The 19,750-nt window shown below is 35.7% G+C and overlaps 1 protein-coding gene across 1 annotated transcript in view; it reads left to right on the top strand.

The window, feature by feature from the left end:
• Positions 1-1,807: 1,807 nt before the first annotated feature.
• The window catches only part of LOC148942240 (zinc finger CCHC domain-containing protein 8 homolog), a 93,454-nt gene continuing 75,511 nt past the window's right edge, over positions 1,808-19,750 (top strand). Inside the window, exon 1 of the mRNA XM_089103023.1 lies at positions 1,808-1,926. Coding sequence (XP_088959149.1) covers positions 1,837-1,926 — 90 coding nt within the window. The 5' untranslated portion in view covers positions 1,808-1,836. The remainder of the gene's footprint in view (positions 1,927-19,750) is intronic.

Below are 19,750 nucleotides of genomic sequence, written 5' to 3'. Positions count from 1 at the left end.
TCATTTTTTGTTTAATAGAGTTCTTTACTTTTCTTTGAAAAACTTATTTTGTACAAAAAGTTTTTTTTAATGAATCATGATCAAAAACAAGATGCTTGCCTTACTGCGAAGGTTTCCCGTTTCATTGTGAATTTAATTAGAGAAAACTGCCTGTATGAAACCATTCCGGCTCGGCTTTTGAACATTCAGGAACCCGGTTGGTAACCACAGTGGATCATGTGAGGAATACGGGTCGTTGAAAGTTATGTGACGAATCTTCTCATATTGCAACTTTGAAAGCACCGCCTCACTAATGTGGTAGGATAGACGCAAATTTTTCCAATTTAAGCTACTTCATTTAATGAAACTTCAGCTCTCAGAATGGGCGATCGGCTGTTACTGAGAATCGGTGTAACTGTTGCTAGTTGAGTCATCCCATGGAAAGTGTTCCTTCCGTCCATCGTGCAGATATCGTAATCCGTATTGTAAGCTACATGCTGCACAGCATGTTTGAAAGTAATTTCCACAAGGCTAGATTCATCATGGACTGATGCACAATGTCTAAATATCTTGACTTCAGCATAGGAGGAGCAGAATCCATGGATGTGTAAAGTGTCAATAAGGGTCCTTATAAAGGTCTGTAAAAATAGATACCTCTTCGAAAATCATTATTTTTTTTAGAATGGTGAAAATGAATAAAAGATTGGTGCTCGTTTTTGAAAATACCTATGAACATAGTTCACTTGCGTGTTTTTTTTTGTTTTTTATGTTTTTTAACTTTAATAATAAAAAATTAAAACAATAAAATGATAAAAGTTGACATTTATGTTATATTCTTTCAAATACAATTATGTCTTGAAAAAGAAACTATCGACAGGCTGCTTTTCTTTTCAGGGTTCTTTATTCTTGGATTCTGGAAATAAAAAATAAAATGCAGAGAAAAACTAGAAAAAAGGTATTTTCACAACGCGATGGAGATTTAGATTTTTGATATATAGTAGAGCTCTCTTTTTTGAAAAAAGTTATGCAAAAGTCATTTTTGTACCAATTTTTTTCTGATTCAACCCATTTTCCGTATCTTTCTTCTACTATATACCTTTTTTTTAAAATTGCTCATTTTTTTTTTAATTAACACCTGTAGACTTTCTGGCTTGAAAAAACAATTCAAATAGGTCACCAGCTTGATAAAAGTGGTTTACAAATTTAATTTTGGAGAAACTATTTTCGTTTAAATAGAGGAACATTTTTCATCATGTTATACACTAACGTATGAAGCTGGATATATATGTTACTTCCACAATTGGCCTCATATAAAAACTCCGATCATATTATATATTTCATTGAAATCCTACATAGCAAAAACTTGCCTATTAACCAGTCTATTTAATTAATATCCTTAGAAACTGTGTTTTAAGAAGTTTCATAATGCCTAGAGCACAAAAACGTAACTTAAAAATTGCTCACAACATTATCACAACATGTCAAAACCGGATTTGAAAAACAAATAAATATGCGGTTAGAGCATAAGCGACACCGAGAGTTACAATCAGTCGGGGAAGAAAATAAAGGACAAAGAAATTCGCGGTTGGAAGACAAGCGACAAAGACAATCTCAATGAATAAAAAATGGAAGTGAACATCAAATAAATATTCTTTTAAACAGCAAACAAAATCAAGTAGAGCAACACCGTCACAATGTTCAACGCAAACAAGCTATGTCACAAAACCTAAAATAAAAAAATAAATGGCGATACAAAAATAAACGTTTTTGTACAAAAAACTTCACCTTTCGACACTTCATACTTTTTTGTTCTATGGCAACTCTGACCGCTTGATCTATATTTTAAAAAAATAGAAAATGGAATTATTCGTCTTAGATTGCACCCCTTCGAAAGATACCGAAGTACAGCGTTCATATGATAGTGACTTTGACACGACACTTGATTTTGTGAGTTATTTTGTTGTAGCCTGTGATTTTTGGGTTAAGAGTATTACAAGATTGTCTAAATTTCCATAGCCTACTTGGGCTAGGCCTATATCATTAGGCCTTTCAATATTGTTTCACTTTACTTTGCCCTCCCCCTATTTTGCAGATAAATATCCTATTGGCCTATTTGATTTTTTTTTCAAATGATTTAACTGCAAAATGTGTCCTTCTGAGGGGCCATCCACAAAATCTATAGCACAATTCTTTCTATCCAATCTCTAGAAAGACATACTATATTTACAAAAGAGTAATAATATTCTATTCACCAATCTTTCAAAATATTGGTTGCAATCAAGACAATTTTCCCCTCCCCTTATGGTGTATTTTGTAGGCTAAATACAGAGCAGTTTAAATAACTGACCTAGGAGTAAGATGAACATACCAGACAAGGTCTTTTCTTATGCTATTTCCAGGTTTAATAATTGCTTTGTTCAGAAATTCAATTTTGAGTTCAAATATAACACCTTTTCTGCTTATTTTTACCTATATAAAAGGGTTAAGTTGCATTCACATGCATGTCTAGCTAGAATCCCATGTCTAGGCAACAACCATTCACAAGTAAAATTTTGTGCTTAGGTAGGCTTTGAGTTCTAGACTCTAGAACTCAATAGGGCTGTTTTTTCACTCATCAATGTGCTTAGATCTTAAATCTTTTGTCAGAAAACACTTAAAAATGAAATCTTTGAGCTAAGATCTTGCATCTCTTGTTGTTTTTATGCAAATGTCTTTCATCATTCTGCTCAGATCAGCAGTCTGAGAACAATGATGAGTATATTATCAAAGTTCTCTCATCATTGTTCTATATGGCAGAAAGATGGTGTCTTTGATGCTTTTTGCTAACATCAGTGAGCTGTAAGATCTTAGAACAAAGATGAGTTGAAAAAATATTAATCTTTGCAGAAGGATGAAAGATCTTATTCCTAATAAACAGCCCTAATGTCTAGAATTTTCAATTAAAGCCAATCAAAATGTGCCAAGTTCCACTATTTTCATCATCTATGTTTAAAGTTTTGAACTGAAATTTTGTTTTTGTTTTCTCATTAATTTTTTTTTTCATTTAGTAAATATGCACTGCCAGTCATAATAGTGAAGCACACTAAGGCAAATATTTGGCTCATCTCATCCATTATCTTGTGACAGTAAAAATAGGGATCACAATTTTGAAAGTTTTGCCCACATAAGCTCTCTTGATTGGCTAAAAATAACAACTGTAATCTATTTGAAGCTAAATTTGTAGTTTTAGCTGAGCACCAAATTTTAATTGTGAATGGTCATTGCCTAGACATTGAAGTCTGGCTAGACATATGTTTAGACATGAGATTCTAGCTAGACTCATTCTAGCTAGATTATGTTATATTCTTTCAAATATAATTATGTCTTGAAAAAGAAACTATCGACAGGCTGCTTTTCTTTCCAGGGTTCCTTATTCTTGGATTCTGGAAATAAAAAATAAAATGCAGAGAAAAACTAGAAAAAAGGTATTTTCACAATGCGATGAAGATTTAGATTTTTGATATATTGTAGAGCTCTCTTTTCTGGCAAAAGTCATTTTTGTACAACTTTTTTTCATTTTTGTGATCAGCAGTCTGAGAACAATGATGAGTATATTATCAAAGTTCTCTCATCATTGTTCTATATGGCAGAAAGATGGTGTCTTTGATGCTTTTTGCTAACATCAGTGAGCTGTAAGATCTTAGAACAAAGATGAGTTGAAAAAATATTAATCTTTGCAGAAGGATGAAAGATCTTATTCCTAATAAACAGCCCTAATGTCTAGAATTTTCAATTAAAGCCAATCAAAATGTGCCAAGTACCACTATTTTCATCATCTATGTTTAAAGTTTTGAACTGAAATTTTGTTTTTGTTTTCTCATTAATTTTTTTTTTCATTTAGTAAATATGCACTGCCAGTCATAATAGTGAAGCACACTAAGGCAAATATTTGGCTCATCTCATCCATTATCTTGTGACAGTAAAAATAGGGATCACAATTTTGAAAGTTTTGCCCACATAAGCTCTCTTGATTGGCTAAAAATAACAACTGTAATCTATTTGAAGCTAAATTTGTAGTTTTAGCTGAGCACCAAATTTTAATTGTGAATGGTCATTGCCTAGACATTGAAGTCTGGCTAGACATATGTTTAGACATGAGATTCTAGCTAGACTCATTCTAGCTAGATTATGTTATATTCTTTCAAATATAATTATGTCTTGAAAAAGAAACTATCGACAGGCTGCTTTTCTTTCCAGGGTTCCTTATTCTTGGATTCTGGAAATAAAAAATAAAATGCAGAGAAAAACTAGAAAAAAGGTATTTTCACAACGCGATGGAGATTTAGATTTTTGATGTATTGTAGAGCTCTCTTTTCTGAACAAAGTTGTGCAAAAGTCATTTTTGTACCATTTTTTTCTTGATTCAACCCATTTTCCGTATCTTTCTTCTACTATATACCTTTTTTTTTGAAAATTGCTAAATTTTTTTTTTAATTAACATCTGTAGACTTTCTGGCTTGAAAAACAATTCAAATAGGTCACCAGCTTGGTAAAAGTGGTTTACAACTTTAATTTTGGTGAAACTATTTTCGTTTAAATAGAGGAACATTTTTCATCATGGTATACACTAATGTATGAAGCTGGATTTATATGTTACTTCCACAATTGGCCTCATATAAAAATTCCTATCATATTATATATTTCATTGAAATCCTACATAGCAAAAACTTGCCTATTAACCAGTCTATTTAATTAGTATCCTTAGAAACTGTGTTTTAAGCAGTTTCATAATGCCTAGAGCACAAAAACGTAACTTAAAAATTGCTCAAAATGAAGAGTGTGAACCATCAAATGAGACAAGATTAAGGGGACAACTCAAAAAATATAAATTCGTAATGGTTGAAAATTAACAGCCAAAACCATTAAATGACAAATCCAATTGGAACAGCTATGGCAAAGGGCATTAAAATATTATTGTAAGTAATGATTAACAAAAATGAGAATCAAATAAGTATGGTGTTAGAATACTTGCAACAACAATTATCACAACATGTCAAAACCAGATCCAGATACCCGACTATACCTTGGTCACCAACTTATCTAGAGAAGGAGGAAGAGGAATAGCCGTGTACATCCAAAGCTCTCTGAAGGTAGGAAGGATAGATATTAATTCAGATTATGAACCATATATTGAACAAGTGTGGATATCTGTCCTCCTGCCTTGTGGGCCATTTTACATTGGTTGCATGTATAGAAGCCCCAGTTCCCCAAGCCTTGAATCCTCTTTACTTGCTATGAGTACTTCAATTGATATTAAAATGAAGCTACGAGGAAACATAATTATTGTTGGTGATTTCAATCTCCCAAATATTCAATGGGTCAACAGATTTGGTTTTTCTGAAAATAGTTTAATAAGACCATTCCTGGAGTGCCTTTTTAATCATTCTTTGTACCAGGCAGTTAACTTCCTGACAAGATATAGAAATAGCCAGAACCCTTTGCTACTTGATCTACTACTAGCAAAAGACCAAGAGTCTATAATAAGCATCGAGCCCCTACCACCATTTGGAGCTAGGGACCACATTGTCATAAGTTGCAGTTTTAGACTGTATCCCCAAAGACTAGAATTTACAAAACACGTGTACACTGATTACAGTCTAATTCATCAGGAACTGACTCAATGTGATTGGTCTTTCATTGAGAATACAGATGTGGAAGAGTCATGGACAACTACAAAAAGAATATTACTGAAGGCTATTGAAAATCACTCTTCTACAAAATGGAAAAGGAAACCAAAAACCCTCCCATATATTACAAAAGAAATAAAAATGGCTAGGAACAGAAAAAAGAAATACTGGAAGCTGTACACAAAGAATCAAAACCAGGCTGACTATTACACAAAATATAAGCAGGCGCGTAACAAGCTTAGAAGTCTCTCCAGAAATATCACCAAGAAGTATGAGGAATCAGTGGCAGCTGCAACAAAAACTAACCCTAAGAAATTTTGGAGGTATGTGTCATTGGGTAAGCCTGGAAGGCATTCTGTCACTCAACTTGTACAAGATGGATCTAAAATCTGCAACCCAAGGGAGATAGCTAATGCATTAAATAAGTAGTTTATTTCAGTATTCACAGTTGCAGATAATGCCCCACTTCCAGACCCCCCACAGTACGAAATTCAAAAAAGTATGCCGCCCATCAATATTACTAAAGAAGATGTAGACTTGACGAAAGAAGATTAACCCAAATAAATCAACAGGACCTGATGGAGTGCCCCCTCGGCTCTTAAAGGAGACGTATGCAGTACTATCACATCCTCTCACCCTACTATTCCAAAAGTCCCTAAATACTGAATCTATTCCACAAGACTGGAAGGAAGCTTACATTACACCTGTTCATAAAGGAAGCAGCAGAGATGAAGCCAGAAACTATCGACCAATTAGTCTCACCTCGGGAGTGGGAAAACTTCTTGAAGGCATAGTTAATTCAGCCATTATTGAACACCTAAATGCGAACAAGCTACTATCTCCTAGCCAGCATGGCTTCCGCCCCCAGTTGATCAGTTGATACTAACCTCATTGATGCTTACGAGCATGTCACAGAACTTATGGACACGGGATCCCCAGTTGATATGATATTATTAGACTTAGTAAAAGTGTTTGATAAAGTATGTCATAGGAGGCTAAATTCTAAACTCCACGCAATAGGCCTCCACAATGAAGTCATAAATTAGACAATGCAATTTCTTACCAACAGGAAGCAGGTGATAAGAGTATTTGGGGATGGTGGATCAATTTTCTTCTCATCAGCAGATGTAGAAAGCGGAGTACCCCAAGGCACGGTTTTGGGCCCAACTCTATTCAACATCTATATTAATGATGCATCTTCAATCATAAAAAATAAAATTTGCTTATATGCTGATGATTCCAAAATAATTGGTCCAATTTATGACCCCCAAAGTACCAAAGACATTCAAGCAGATCTCGACGCACTCTCAACATGGGCAAAAACCTGGAGACTAGAATTTAATATCCAGAAATGCAAGGTCATACACTTTGGAGCAAACAACCCTCTCGGCCAGTATTTTATGGAATCCAATTGTGGTTCCAAACAGGCACTTACAACCAGTCACTGCGAAAAAGATCTGGGAGTCTTGGTTGATAACAAGCTCAAATTCAACTTACACATGCAGTCTGCAGTAGCCAAAGCCAACCAAACTCTTGGTATAATAAAGAGAACGTTCTGCAGTAGATCTCCAGCAGTGATTACTAAGCTCCTAAAGGGCCTGATCTGACCAAAATTAGAATTTGGGATGTCCATTGCCACGCCAGTTAACAAGCTTGACCAATCGATTCTGGAATCAGTGCAGCGGAGAGCAACGAAATGCATAAGGGGTTTTCAAAATTTGCCATATTCTACCAGACTCCAGAGGCTCAAAATACCTTCTCTCACATACCGACGTAAGCGAGGAGATGTATTGATGACATTCAAATTGATCTGCAACCACGATATCATCCCTGACTTATTCCAGTTAGATAGTTCGTCAAGAACAAGAGGGCACCCCCTAAAGCTCTACCGGAAACGCGCTAATACCAGGCTGCAAAACAAATTTTTCTCCAACCGTGTGGTTGGCTTATGAAATTCCCTTAGCCAAAATGCTGTCATGTCCCCTAATACTGAAGCCTTCAAGTCAGCTGTTGACAGAGATTGGTGCAGCAAGCCATGGCGCACAGTTTGGGATGTGCCCGATGAGCTGAGCCACCATCATCATTGACCGACGTCTACAGGATTCGTCCTTATCGCTGGCTAGTGCGATTTAAGGTAATTTTTAAGGTAAATATTGCCATAGACTTTTATAATTTTTTTAGTGCAGCAAGCTTTAAATAGCTTACCATATTTTGGTACTAAAAAATAAACAAATATTTAATAATTCACATAGGCTAAGTAAACTACCAATAAAGTGAACATTCTTCACAATGCCTTTTTTTTGGTGCAAATTCAATTTTAATCTTTGGCTACCCAAATATATAGCCCATATTATATATTTCCCACCTGTTTATAGATTCTTAAATTTGTCACTATCAATTTGATTTAAAGGTAAACTGGTTTTAACAACAATGATGCTAATAGAGGTGGGCCTATAGATGCATTATCTAAATTAAGAGAATAAGGTATCATCTTTGAAGGTCTATAAAGAGTTAAAATTGAATTTTTGCCAAAAACAATTATTATTTTAGGAAAGAGCGCAAAAAAGGCATCAAATGGTATGTTCACTTTATTTGTAGATCTTTTATGTGAATTATTTAATATTTACACCATTCTTGCTTCATATGCAAATAATTATAGTTAATATATTTCAACTGCAACTCCAATATACTTTAACCCCAAACCCCCTTCATGTGCAATTATATGGCCCAAATTACATTTTCTAATTCTTGATTTTGTCACTATTGATTCAACTTATGGGTAAACCAGCTTAAACAAGAGTGACACTAACAGAGGTATAAAAGCAGTATCTAAAATAAGAGAAAAAGGTATCATCTTGGTGGGTCTATAAAGGGGTTAAAATTGAATTTGCAAGTAAAGTTATATTTGGAAAGAGCATAAAAAAGGCATTGAGTGGCATGTTCATCTTATTCCTAGGTCAGTAATTTGAACTGCTCCATATTTACTGTAATTTTAGGTGTGTTTGTGAGTAAATTGTCTAGAACAATTTAGGTAATTTTAAACCTTGAATTAGTAATTTTGCAGGAAGATTGTTTTAGAATTCTACTCTTGAGCTTGATTCTTTGCCCCTCTTAACATGCTGCCTGGACTTTCTACCTACCCCCCCTACCCCCAACCTAGATCCAGCTCTGATTGAATATAACCAAATGCAAAATTGTACTAGGTTATTCTAAAAGAAAACACTAGAATAATTATATTCTCTCTTTATGATATGCGGCATGTTTCTAATAATGAGAATATTATGTTTCCTTCCATTATCTTTACATAACTATGTTTTAATTTTTGCTGTTTTCATTTTCACTTCAAGCAATTTAAGTGTCAGATACACTAAGCCAGTTTTAAATAAAAAGTAAACAAATAAACTATAGGAAGTTGTTTTGTGTTTTTTTTAGTATTATAGATTTTGTGGAGAAAGTAAAAGAGGGAAAGATAGAGATGAATAAATGTTAAGAAATCTGGTTAAATATACCAAATATAAGGTAGAAAGTAGAAAATAGCACTTATCCTAAGCTTTTGATATACAATGTAAAGCAGAATTTTAATTTAATTTGTCCAAGTATTTTACTTCAGATCCATGCCCTATTGGGCTAAATTGATTTTACATTTAAATGCATATAGCTTTACAAAAGGTAGCTTTACAAAAGCAAAATCACTGTTACAAAGATATGTTAAATCAAAATAATTTAGAATGGCACTTTCTACCATTATCTATGTGCAACATGCCTTGGTGTGAGCAGATATAATTAATTTAAAATTCCAATAATAGTTAATATTTTATATAGTTATTTACTGATTTTAAACACAGCTTGACTGTAAGAAATTGGACTTTTAAACTGATATTGATAGATAGATAGATAGATAAACTTTTATTTTCACCAAAATCTTCATGGCACTGCCAAATTTCTTTGGTATAGTCACATTAAAAGGTGAATATTAAAAAAAAACACACCAATGAATCCTCCTGATTTTTGTTATAAATATTTACAAAACTAGGCATAAGACTTTTTGCTAACTGCTGATGGACACAGCATACTGGCTGAAGTTTCTCAACAGGCACTGCAACCCTGTGTGGGAGTCATTTTGTTGTGGATTGAGGGGGGGAAAGGGTTTTGTGGATTGGGTGGATCAGAGATATTCTTCCAAATTCCATGCAGAGTTTCTCTCTTTTTTCAGATTTTGCATTTTAAACTTTGTCAGCAGCTCTTCATATGACATTTCTGCCTGCTTCAATGCTATCATTTGAGCTCTTTTGAGCCTGGTGCTTTGCTCAGCTGTCAGTCCAAAATACCATACAGGAGCTGCATACTCAAGAATTGGACAAATAAAAGATGTAATATTCAGAGGAGGTGATTGTGAGGGGCACCTTGTTTCAACATGAGCTTGAGCATCTGCAGCCCAGCATTACTCCGTTTTACTAGACTAGATGTGTTTGCTTCCCATTTTAAATCACTGATGATAAAAACTCCCACGAGTTTAATCTTCATGACTTTAAGAGAATCAGAGTTAGTTGGTAGAAAATTTGTTTTAAAAGAATTTAAAAATGAAATAGTTAAAATTGAAGATTTACTGTCATATTTGAACTGAAAGCTTTACACATTCATTTTTATTTTCAGCTTTACACATTCACAATCGTTAGCAAAATCATTGATCTTAACTAGAAAAAAATAGGACCCAGAATGGTACCTTGAGGTACACCACAAAAACTAGTTCAGGTTCAGAGAAAGACTTCTTATATTTTAAAATTTGGAACCTATTTATTAAAGAAATCTGAATCCTTATCACAACAGCAGGAGTCACTCTAAAATCAATAAAAAGCTTAGTAATTAAAATGTTATGATCAATCAAATCAAAACCCTTTTTAAAATCAATTGTTATTAAGTTTAGCCATTTACCAGGCTCATCAATATGCTTAAAAATAAAATGTAAAAGACTGACTAGATAATAGGATGTTGATGTATTCTTTCTCTTATGGTATGGATGAGGATCAAGGAGGGGCTGAACTTCAGCTTTTATCCAATTTGCTACAAAACTTTCTTACATTTTGCTAAACAAGGGAGTCAAAGTGATTGGCCTCACACCATCAAAATTAAGTTCAGTATCTTTTTTAGGGATTAGAGTAACATACCCTATTTTCCATATCTGGGTAAACTGAAGAAGTTGAAATGCAATTCTAGTCAATTTGTCAGGAAAGGCTTTTATAAGTTCAATCAGAATATCTATGGTAGTTATACTAGTGCATTTAAGTTTCTTTATTTTACTAAAAACTTGATCCTCAGAAATAGTAGGTAAAGGTATGCCATCATGTGGAATTTTCTGATACTCTTGGTTCATTTTATTTACATCAAGAGGCAGCAAAGAATGGATTATTCTTGGCAAATGATCATTTAACTGGTTAGCAACTGTTTCATCATTAGAATCTGAACAAAAATTGACACCACTAGGGTATTTTCCACAAATTCGTTGTATTTCCTTATGCCATATGCTAGGCTTTGATTAAAAAGATTATCAATTTTATCAAGATTATCATAAGATTATCAAAGGTATGTGTCTATAATGTTATAGGCACAATGTCATATCTATTTCAAAATGTATCCCAATATGATGATGGATCAGTATATTGCCCATTCATAGTTGTAATAGCTTGACTTTTATTGTGGCCATCTAGGAGCAGAAAAGTCCTGGTAAATCATTTCATGAAAAGAGTGGGAACCCTGATTTTCTAATGAGACCTATTGCACCAAGCCTGAGAACTCTCAACCTATCAGCCTAACCTCAGTTGTGGTTAAGATGCTTGAACGCATAGTCAATGATTCATTGACCGAAAATTTAACCATAAATACGACCTTGTCACCAAAGCAGCCTGGACTCCAGTCAGGAAAATCAATCGAAACAAACTTGTTGGAATCATACAAAATAATTACAAACCTGATTGACCAAGGACATCCAGTTGACCTACTGCTGCTAGAATTTGCTAAGACCTTTGACAAAGTGCCCCATAGCTGACTGCGCTCGAAATTATTAGCTGCCAGTATCAACTCATCCCTGATAGACTGGCTGATGAATTTTCTCACTAACTGCAAGCAGAAAATTCGTTTATTTGAGACAGGTGGCCAGCCAATCTTGATGAGGCCGTAGTAATGAGTTGGGTACTGCAGGGAACTATATTAGGCCCAACCCTTTTCCTGATGTATATCAACAATATTTCTAATCATGTGGATAACAATGTGTATTTGTTTGCTGATGATGCCAAACTTTTTGGCATTGCTAACCCACTTAAAATCCAACACAATCTAGACATGCTACAGAATTGGACTCGAGACTGGCTTCTCCAATTCAATACAAGAAAATGCTGTATTTTGCACCTTGGACCTAATAACCCAATGGCTACCTACTCAATTTTAAATCAAATCACTAATTTAAGGAACCATCTAGTGAAAAGAGAAGAAGAAAGTGGCCTTGGTGTGATCATTGCTGAGGAGTTGATGTTCCACAGCCACGTCCAGCATGTTGTCTCCCAAGCAAGTACCATCCTTGGCCTATTAAAAAGGACAATCAGTAGCCAAGAGGCAACAATATTCATACAACTTTTAAAGGCTCTTGTTAGACCCAATCTTGATTTTGGCATGTGTCTGGCTGGTATTTCTTACCGGCAAAATCTTAGGCTCATTAAAAATGTTCAGAGACAAGCAACAAAGTGCATAAAAAGCCTAAAGTCAGCTTCATATGAGGAATGTCTCAAACAGCTCAAGCTACCTACCTTTGTCGACAGCCGCATGTGTAGAGATATGATGCTGACTTATAAAATACACCATCTTCATGGGCAGCCACAATACCAGCCATCATCTCACAAGAGGACAATCAAAGAAGCTACCAAAATTAAACTCCAGATCAAGAATCTGTCAAATGTACTTTTCAAGAAGAGTTGTTAACCACTGGAATGAACTGAGTGACTCTATTGTCAGTGCTCCTTCCATCCAGTCTTTCAAACATCAACTTGATAAGGAGTGGGAGAAGAAGCAGTGGAGGTTCGACTGGGAGTCATTGACTCAAGAGCACTACAGGTCCAGAAAGCCCTTAAAGCTCTCAAGTGGATTAAGGTGATTAACATAAGGAGATAACTCTGGCAGAGTTCAAGGTACTCTGCTAAATTATTAATATACAAGATGAAGAGCTTTGGTGACAGCATGACTCCTTAACAGGCTCTTCTGAAAGTTCTGAATGGCCTAGATGCCCCTTGTTCTGCAATAATAAATACAAATAAAGTAATCTCATGCATATTAATTAATAACAAAATGAAAGAGGCCTTTCAATGCTATCAAATGCTTTTAATGTTGAGGAAAGTGACATAAAGCTTACCCTTTCCCCTGCAATCATATTTTTCAATGAGAAGTCTGAGTGTAAGACCATGGCCTGTAGTTAAATAACCTTTGCAATATTCATCCTGCATCTTGCTGATAATGTTACCCTTATCTTTCCAGGACCCTAATCTAACATTTCAAACCTTTTCCAAGATTTTACTAACAGTTGTCAATAGGTTAGTTGGGTAATGATTACTATGCATCATGCAGTCACCCTTTTTACAAAACAGCTTTAAAACTGATTTATTCCATGTTGCTGGCCATCTGCACAAACTCAAGAGAACTAGCCTATTAATTTCTTATATGTAGTAGAGGAGGTTCTATTAGTACCTGGGCAAGATCCTTCACAGTGACTTTTGATAGTTTGCTCCGACTCTTTCTCTGTTATCTCCTGTATGAGCTGTTAAGAATACTCTGAAAGAGGAAATTCTCTAACAACTGAATCAATCGACTTGCTACACACTTATTTAATGCATAATATTATTTATTGAAACAGAATTTTACTCCCTCAAATATGGTCAAAGAACAAAGCCTAGTTAAATGGTAGTGGGCTGGGTCAATAGAATGTGCTTTTGAACTTTGACAGATAAAACACTACTCCAGGGCAACATTTAGGAAATATATACGTACACATTACAATCATGTTATAAAACAACAATATAATGAGAGACACATTTATTTTTGACTAAATCAGTGTTCATTTTTGGGACTGGATAATGATACAAAAACTGTTTAAGGTACTGTAATGCTTTTACTTTAAAGTACAACTTTTCTAGCTTTTCTTTTTGTAAAACTAAAGTTGGTGCTTTGGTACCTGGGTTGGGATTTGGTAGATCTAAAGTTGCTAATCCTGCAAAAAAAGTTGCAAATGCCTTGCTAATTCTGGTACCCAAGAGAATTGATGGTATCTACAATCATGGCACTGATTGCTAATTTTGGTGCTCAGTAAAATCAAAATAGTAATTCAAATAACACGTTTAAAGGGTACCAATGGGGTCAGTACTTGTAAAAACTGTTTTGCTGGGAAAACATTAGTCAGTAATTTGGATGAAAAAAATAAGGATAAATGTTTTTTTTATGTACTGGCTCATTTGTACATCAATGTTAGAAGCCTCTGGGTCCTGAAATTAGCAAACTGTTACACCAATTTTAGATCCTAAACAGTACTGATCTGGGTATCAAAGGCTAAATTTGAATGAGAACCCCTTTCTTTCAGAAAATCTGATTTCTTTTTTTTGTATCTTTGAAGTTCAAGAAAATTTAGTACCATGTAAACCCCTGGGAGCTATCAAAAGAGGTGGAGGCATATTTTTCTGCTAGCCTTGCAGTCTATGTTGCCGGTTTTACCAGTATACATTAAACTTTAGATCTTATTTTCAATGCATAGGTTTAACAGTCAGGTTGAGTCTCACCATAAATGTGCCACAAGATTAAAGGGCTTCTTAAGAAGCTTATGCACTTATTACAGAGAACAGATCCATTTTTGTGTTAATTTATGTAGTATTTCTATTGACTTTCTTTCCATACAAGACAATTAGAAAAGATCATGCCTTTAAACATAAATTGCTTCAAATTTAAGATAAATAAGATAAAAAGAAAAGTGTTCTACTTCAACATTATAAGTAAAACTGTTATATATCCATTTAGACAATATTTAGTCGGTACACAACTTTTTTTTACCTTTTTCACTGACATTGAGCAGTTTAAGTGTTTAATTGTGAATTAACCGAAAATGTACGTAAAGCTATGATTATGCTAACATTGTCTGAGAACAATTAATGTAACTTCCTGTAGCTTAAAGCTTACCACTTTCATTTAAAAATTGTTTCAACATGATCAATAGTGTAAGTATCACTGTTTTTTAACTGATCAAACACTAGCTGAACTAAAAGTTTCATTTTGTCATTTAGCAAGTCGGCTGGAATCTATTCCATGAAGAGGTGGTTTCTCAAAAACCCAGCATGGATTTATGCATTGGCCCACTAAGCCTGGGCCTAGGGGCACACAATGCCAAGGGGAGCAAAAAAACAAAAAAACACTGAGCAAGTTTTTTTTTCTTAACAAAAACTGGACTGATGTGATTTGTCGTCAAATTGCCAAGTGCACTTTGCTGCTGTGCTGCTAATTCACAGAAAAGCGATTTTAAGACAATACAGGAATTCCGTAGCCGCTTATAACTGTCAGATGTCTCCCAAAAATGGCAGCTGGGAACTCGGTATCACCCCTCTCTTACATTGCTTTTGGCTCATCACTAATCAGTTACCTTCTGTTCAGGGCATCCACTATCCCTGAATTCTCGGGGATCTCTCCATAAATCTCTGTGTCTCCCCTAACGAAAAATGTTTGGATCTAGGGGCGCCATAGATTTTAAATCCGGCCCTGTCAAAACCCCCAAATAAGATGGATTAATGGGGATACTTGCAGGATCACAAGTTTGGAGTTAGATTAGGAAAAATACTATTTTAGGTGTTGTCATTAGGAAATAACACCCAACCCCTAGATTTTGAAAATTTCTTTTTTTTGCATCATAAAAAAAACTTTGCGTGCCTACATTTTTGTGAATTGTTGCCCCCTCTGAAACCCTGGGGATCTGAGGGGGGGGGGCAAGCACCCCGAGCAGCATGCCAAGAGGGGCGTTAAAACAAGCTTAAGAGTAAAATCATAAAAACAAACATCCCAAAAAAGAGCTCATTAAAGATTTGAAAATATCTTAAGTGTTAGGATACCAATCAGAGGCAACGCTATAGCGTTGACTATAGTAAAGGCCATACGGCTGCAATGTTTTATTTTTATGAATTAAAAAAGAACTTTCTGAAAAATAAGTTTTTCAAAGAAAAGTAAAGACCATTTTAAACTTAAGCTCAGCAGATACAAAAAACCTGTTAAAATTCAAACTCAAAACGACCAGAAATTACTATTAAAGAATAAATGAAAACCAAAACGAACAGAAATTAAATAAAGAATCATAGCAAAAAAAATACAACAAGCAATAATATAAATGAATAAATAGATTTTAAAGCGAGTAATGCTTAGATTGAATCTGAAAATCAAACTTAAAATGAAAAAAAAAATTTTGCCATTGAAGTATAAATGAAACTTAAAACGAACAGAAATTAAATAAACAATCAATGCAAACAAAAATACAATAGATATTAATGTAAATGAATAAATAAATCATAAAAAGGGTACAACCCACTCCAATTTCCAATTGAATTAGCCCTTTTCGAAGTTACGACAACTTCTTCGATACGAAGTGCCCTGCTCTAGGAAAAAAATAATAAATAATATATTGTTGCGTTCCAATCACTTTCAGTATTAAAAAGTACACTAGGCATTTAAATTTACTGAACGACTGAAAATCGACTGAACCATTTCTGAAGTTTTTACGATAAAGCTTTCTACAAAAAACCTTATATTTCCCCAGGGCATAACCTACAACCCTTGTGCTGAGGGCTGTGGGGGAGTTTTCATCCTCAAAGACCTAATTTCCCGATTTTTAAACTACGTTGAACAAAATGACTAACTCAAAATTTTGATTTTATGTGTTTGGGGAAAAGATGAGCTTAAGAGGCTGGTTAGTTGCCCTCCAATCACTTTCGACTGTTAAAAAGGACAGCAGCCCTTTGAAATTTCAATCGAATGAGCCCTTTTTCAAGTTTCTACGACAAAGCTTTCTATAAAAAGATTATATGTCCCCAGGGCATAACTTTCAACCCTTGCCTTGAGGGCTTTCGGGGGAGTGTCCTCCTAGAAAACATAATTTCTATCTGGAAATCAACTACGTAGAACAAAATGGCTATCTCAAAATTTTGATTGGATGTGTTTGGGGAAATGGTGGGCGTGGAAGGGGTGTTAGTTGCCTTCCAATCACTTTTGACCCTTAAAAAGGGCACTAGAACTCTCTCTTTTCAATCGAATGAGCCCCCTTTTAAGTTTCTACGGCAACCCCTGCCATATGAAGTTCCTCTGGGAAAATAATAACAAACAAATAACAACCCATTGGAGCCGTATGGCCTTTACTATAGACAACGCTATAGTATTGCCTCTGATTTATTATTATTTATTTTTTTCCCAGAGGCACTGGGAAATCAAAATTTTGAGATAGCTGTTTTGTTTCAACGTAGTTGAAAATTCAGGGAATTAGGTCTTTGAGGATGACAACACCCCCCCCCCCCCACTGCCCTCAGGGTAAGGGTTGTAAGTTATGCCCTGATGGCATATAAGGTTTTTTTTTATAGAAAGTATTGTCTTAAAAACTTCAAAAAGGCCTCATTCGATTGGAAATTTAAATGGCTAGTGGTCTTTTTAATTGTCGAAAGTGATTGGAAGGCAACTAACACCCCTTCCACGCCCAACATTTCCCCAAACACATCCAATCAAATTTTTGAGATAGCCATTTTTTAACGTAGTTGAAAGTTCTGGAAATTATATCTTTGAGCAGCAGGCTCCCCCCACAGTCTTCATGGCAAGGGTTATAAGTTATGTCCTGGGGGCATATATGGTTCTATGGAAGGAATGCTCGTATAAACTTCAGAGAGGGCTCATTTGATTGGAAATTGAAAGTTCTAACTCACTTTTTAAGCGTCAAAAGATATCGGAGGGTAACCAGGCCCCCCACGCCTTTTTTCCAAAATGCATCCAGTAAAATTTTTAGATTGCTATTTTGTTAAAAATAGTTCAAAGATCTTGTAACAAAAACTCCGGTGTCGACAGAACCCCCAGGGTCCGGGGGCAGACGTTGTAAGTTATTCCCTGGGGGCATATATGTTTCTTATGGAAAGGATCCCCGTATAAACTTCAAAGAGGGCTTGTTTGATTGGAAATTGACAGTTCTAGTTCACTTTTTAAGAGACAAAAGAGATTGGAGGGCACCTAGCCCCTCCTCCACGCAGTTTTTTCTAAAAACCATCTGATAAGAACTTTTAGATAGCCATTTTTTTTAAATACTTCAAAGACTATATAACAAAAACTCCGGAGTCGAAACTGCCCCCCAGGGCCCGAGGGCAGGCGTTATAAGTTATGCCCTGGGGGAATATATGGCTCTTATCGAAGGGATGCTCATAAAAACTTCAGAGACGGCTAATTTTATCGGAAATCGAAAGTCCTAGTTCAGTCTTTGAGAGTCAAAGGAGATTGGAGGGTAATTAACCCCCCCCCACGCCCCTTTTCCCCCAAATGCGTCCGATAAAAATTTTGAGACAGCCATTAAGTTAAAAATTGTTCAAAAGTCAGATAACAAAAACTCAGGTGTAGACGCAACCCCCTAGTGCCCGGGGACAGGCATCGTAAGTTATGCCCTGCGGCATATATGGTTTTTATGAAAGGGATGCTCGTACAAACTTCAGAGAGGGCTCATTTGATTGGAAATTGAAGGCCTTTTCCCCCTGAAAACCCATTCCACAAGAACTTTGGGATAGCCATTCTTTTCAAAATAGTTCAAAGACCATATAACGAAAATTCCGGGGTCGACCTAGCCCCCAGCTCGCGGGCAGGCGTTGTAAGTTATGCCCTGGGGAAATATATGGTTCTTATGGAAGGGAGGCTCGTAAAAACTTTAGAGAGGGCTCATTTAGTTGAAAATTGAAAGTTCTAGTTCAGTTTTTGAGAGTCAAAAGAGATTAGAGAGAAACTAGCCCCCCCCCCCATACCTCCTTATCCCCAAATTAATCCGATAAAAACTTTGAGATAGCCATTAAGTTAAAAAAATTTCAAAGGTCAGGTAACAAAAAATCAGGTGTCCACACAATTCCCCAGGGCCCGGCGCAGGCGTTGTAAGTTATGCCCTGGGGCATATATGGTTCTTATGAAAGGGATGCTCTTATAAACTTTATAGATGACTTATTTGATTGGAAATTTAAAGTTCTAGTTGACTTTTTAAGAGTCACGGGGGGGGGGGCAGCTAGCCCACCCCCACGCCCTTTTTTTCCTAAAACCCATCCGCTACAAATTTTGAGGTAGCCATTTTTGAAAATTGTTCAAAAATTAGACAACAAAAACTCTGGTGTCAACACAACCCCCCGGGGCCCGGGGAGTAGGCGTTGTGAGTGTTTTCCTGGTGGCGTATATGGTTCTTATGAAAGGGATGCTCGTATAAACTTCAGAGAGGGCTCATTTGATTGGATATTGATAGTTCTAGTTCACTTTTTAAGATTCAAAAGATATCCGAGGGCAACTAGCCCCCCCCACACACATTCCCTTTTTTGCCCGAGCCTATCCGATAAAATTTTTAAAATAGCCATTTCTTTAAAAATAATTCTAAGGTCAGATAAGAAAAAGTCCTGTGTTGACGCAACTCGCCAGGGCCTGGAGGCAGGCGTTGTAAGTAATTTTCTGGGGGCATATATAGTTAATATGGAAGGGATGTTCGTATAAACTTCGGAGAGGGTTCATTGGATTGGAAATTGAATGTTCTTGTTCACTTTTTAAGAGTCAACAGAGATTAGAGGGCACCTAGCCCCCCCCCCCCCCTACACGCCCTTTTTTAAAATCCACGGGTTATAAATTATGACCTGGGGGCATATATGGTTCTTATGGAAGGGATGCTCGTAAAAACTTCAGAGAAGCCTCATTTGATTGGAAATTGAAAGTTCTAGTTCAGTTTTTGTGAGTCAAAAGAAATTGGAGGGCAACTAGCCCCCCTCCGCTCTACGCCCGTTTTTCCCCAGATGCATCTGACAAAATTTATTAAATAGCCATTAAGTTAAAAA

This window comes from Artemia sp. Qi Xiang Cuo, chromosome 17 (genome assembly GCF_049724085.1).
Source record: "Artemia sp. Qi Xiang Cuo chromosome 17, ASM4972408v1, whole genome shotgun sequence".
NCBI lineage: Eukaryota > Metazoa > Arthropoda > Branchiopoda > Anostraca > Artemiidae > Artemia > Artemia sp. Qi Xiang Cuo.
The sequence above is the reverse complement of the archived record's forward strand: the minus strand, read 5'-3'. Positions and strand labels throughout refer to the sequence as shown.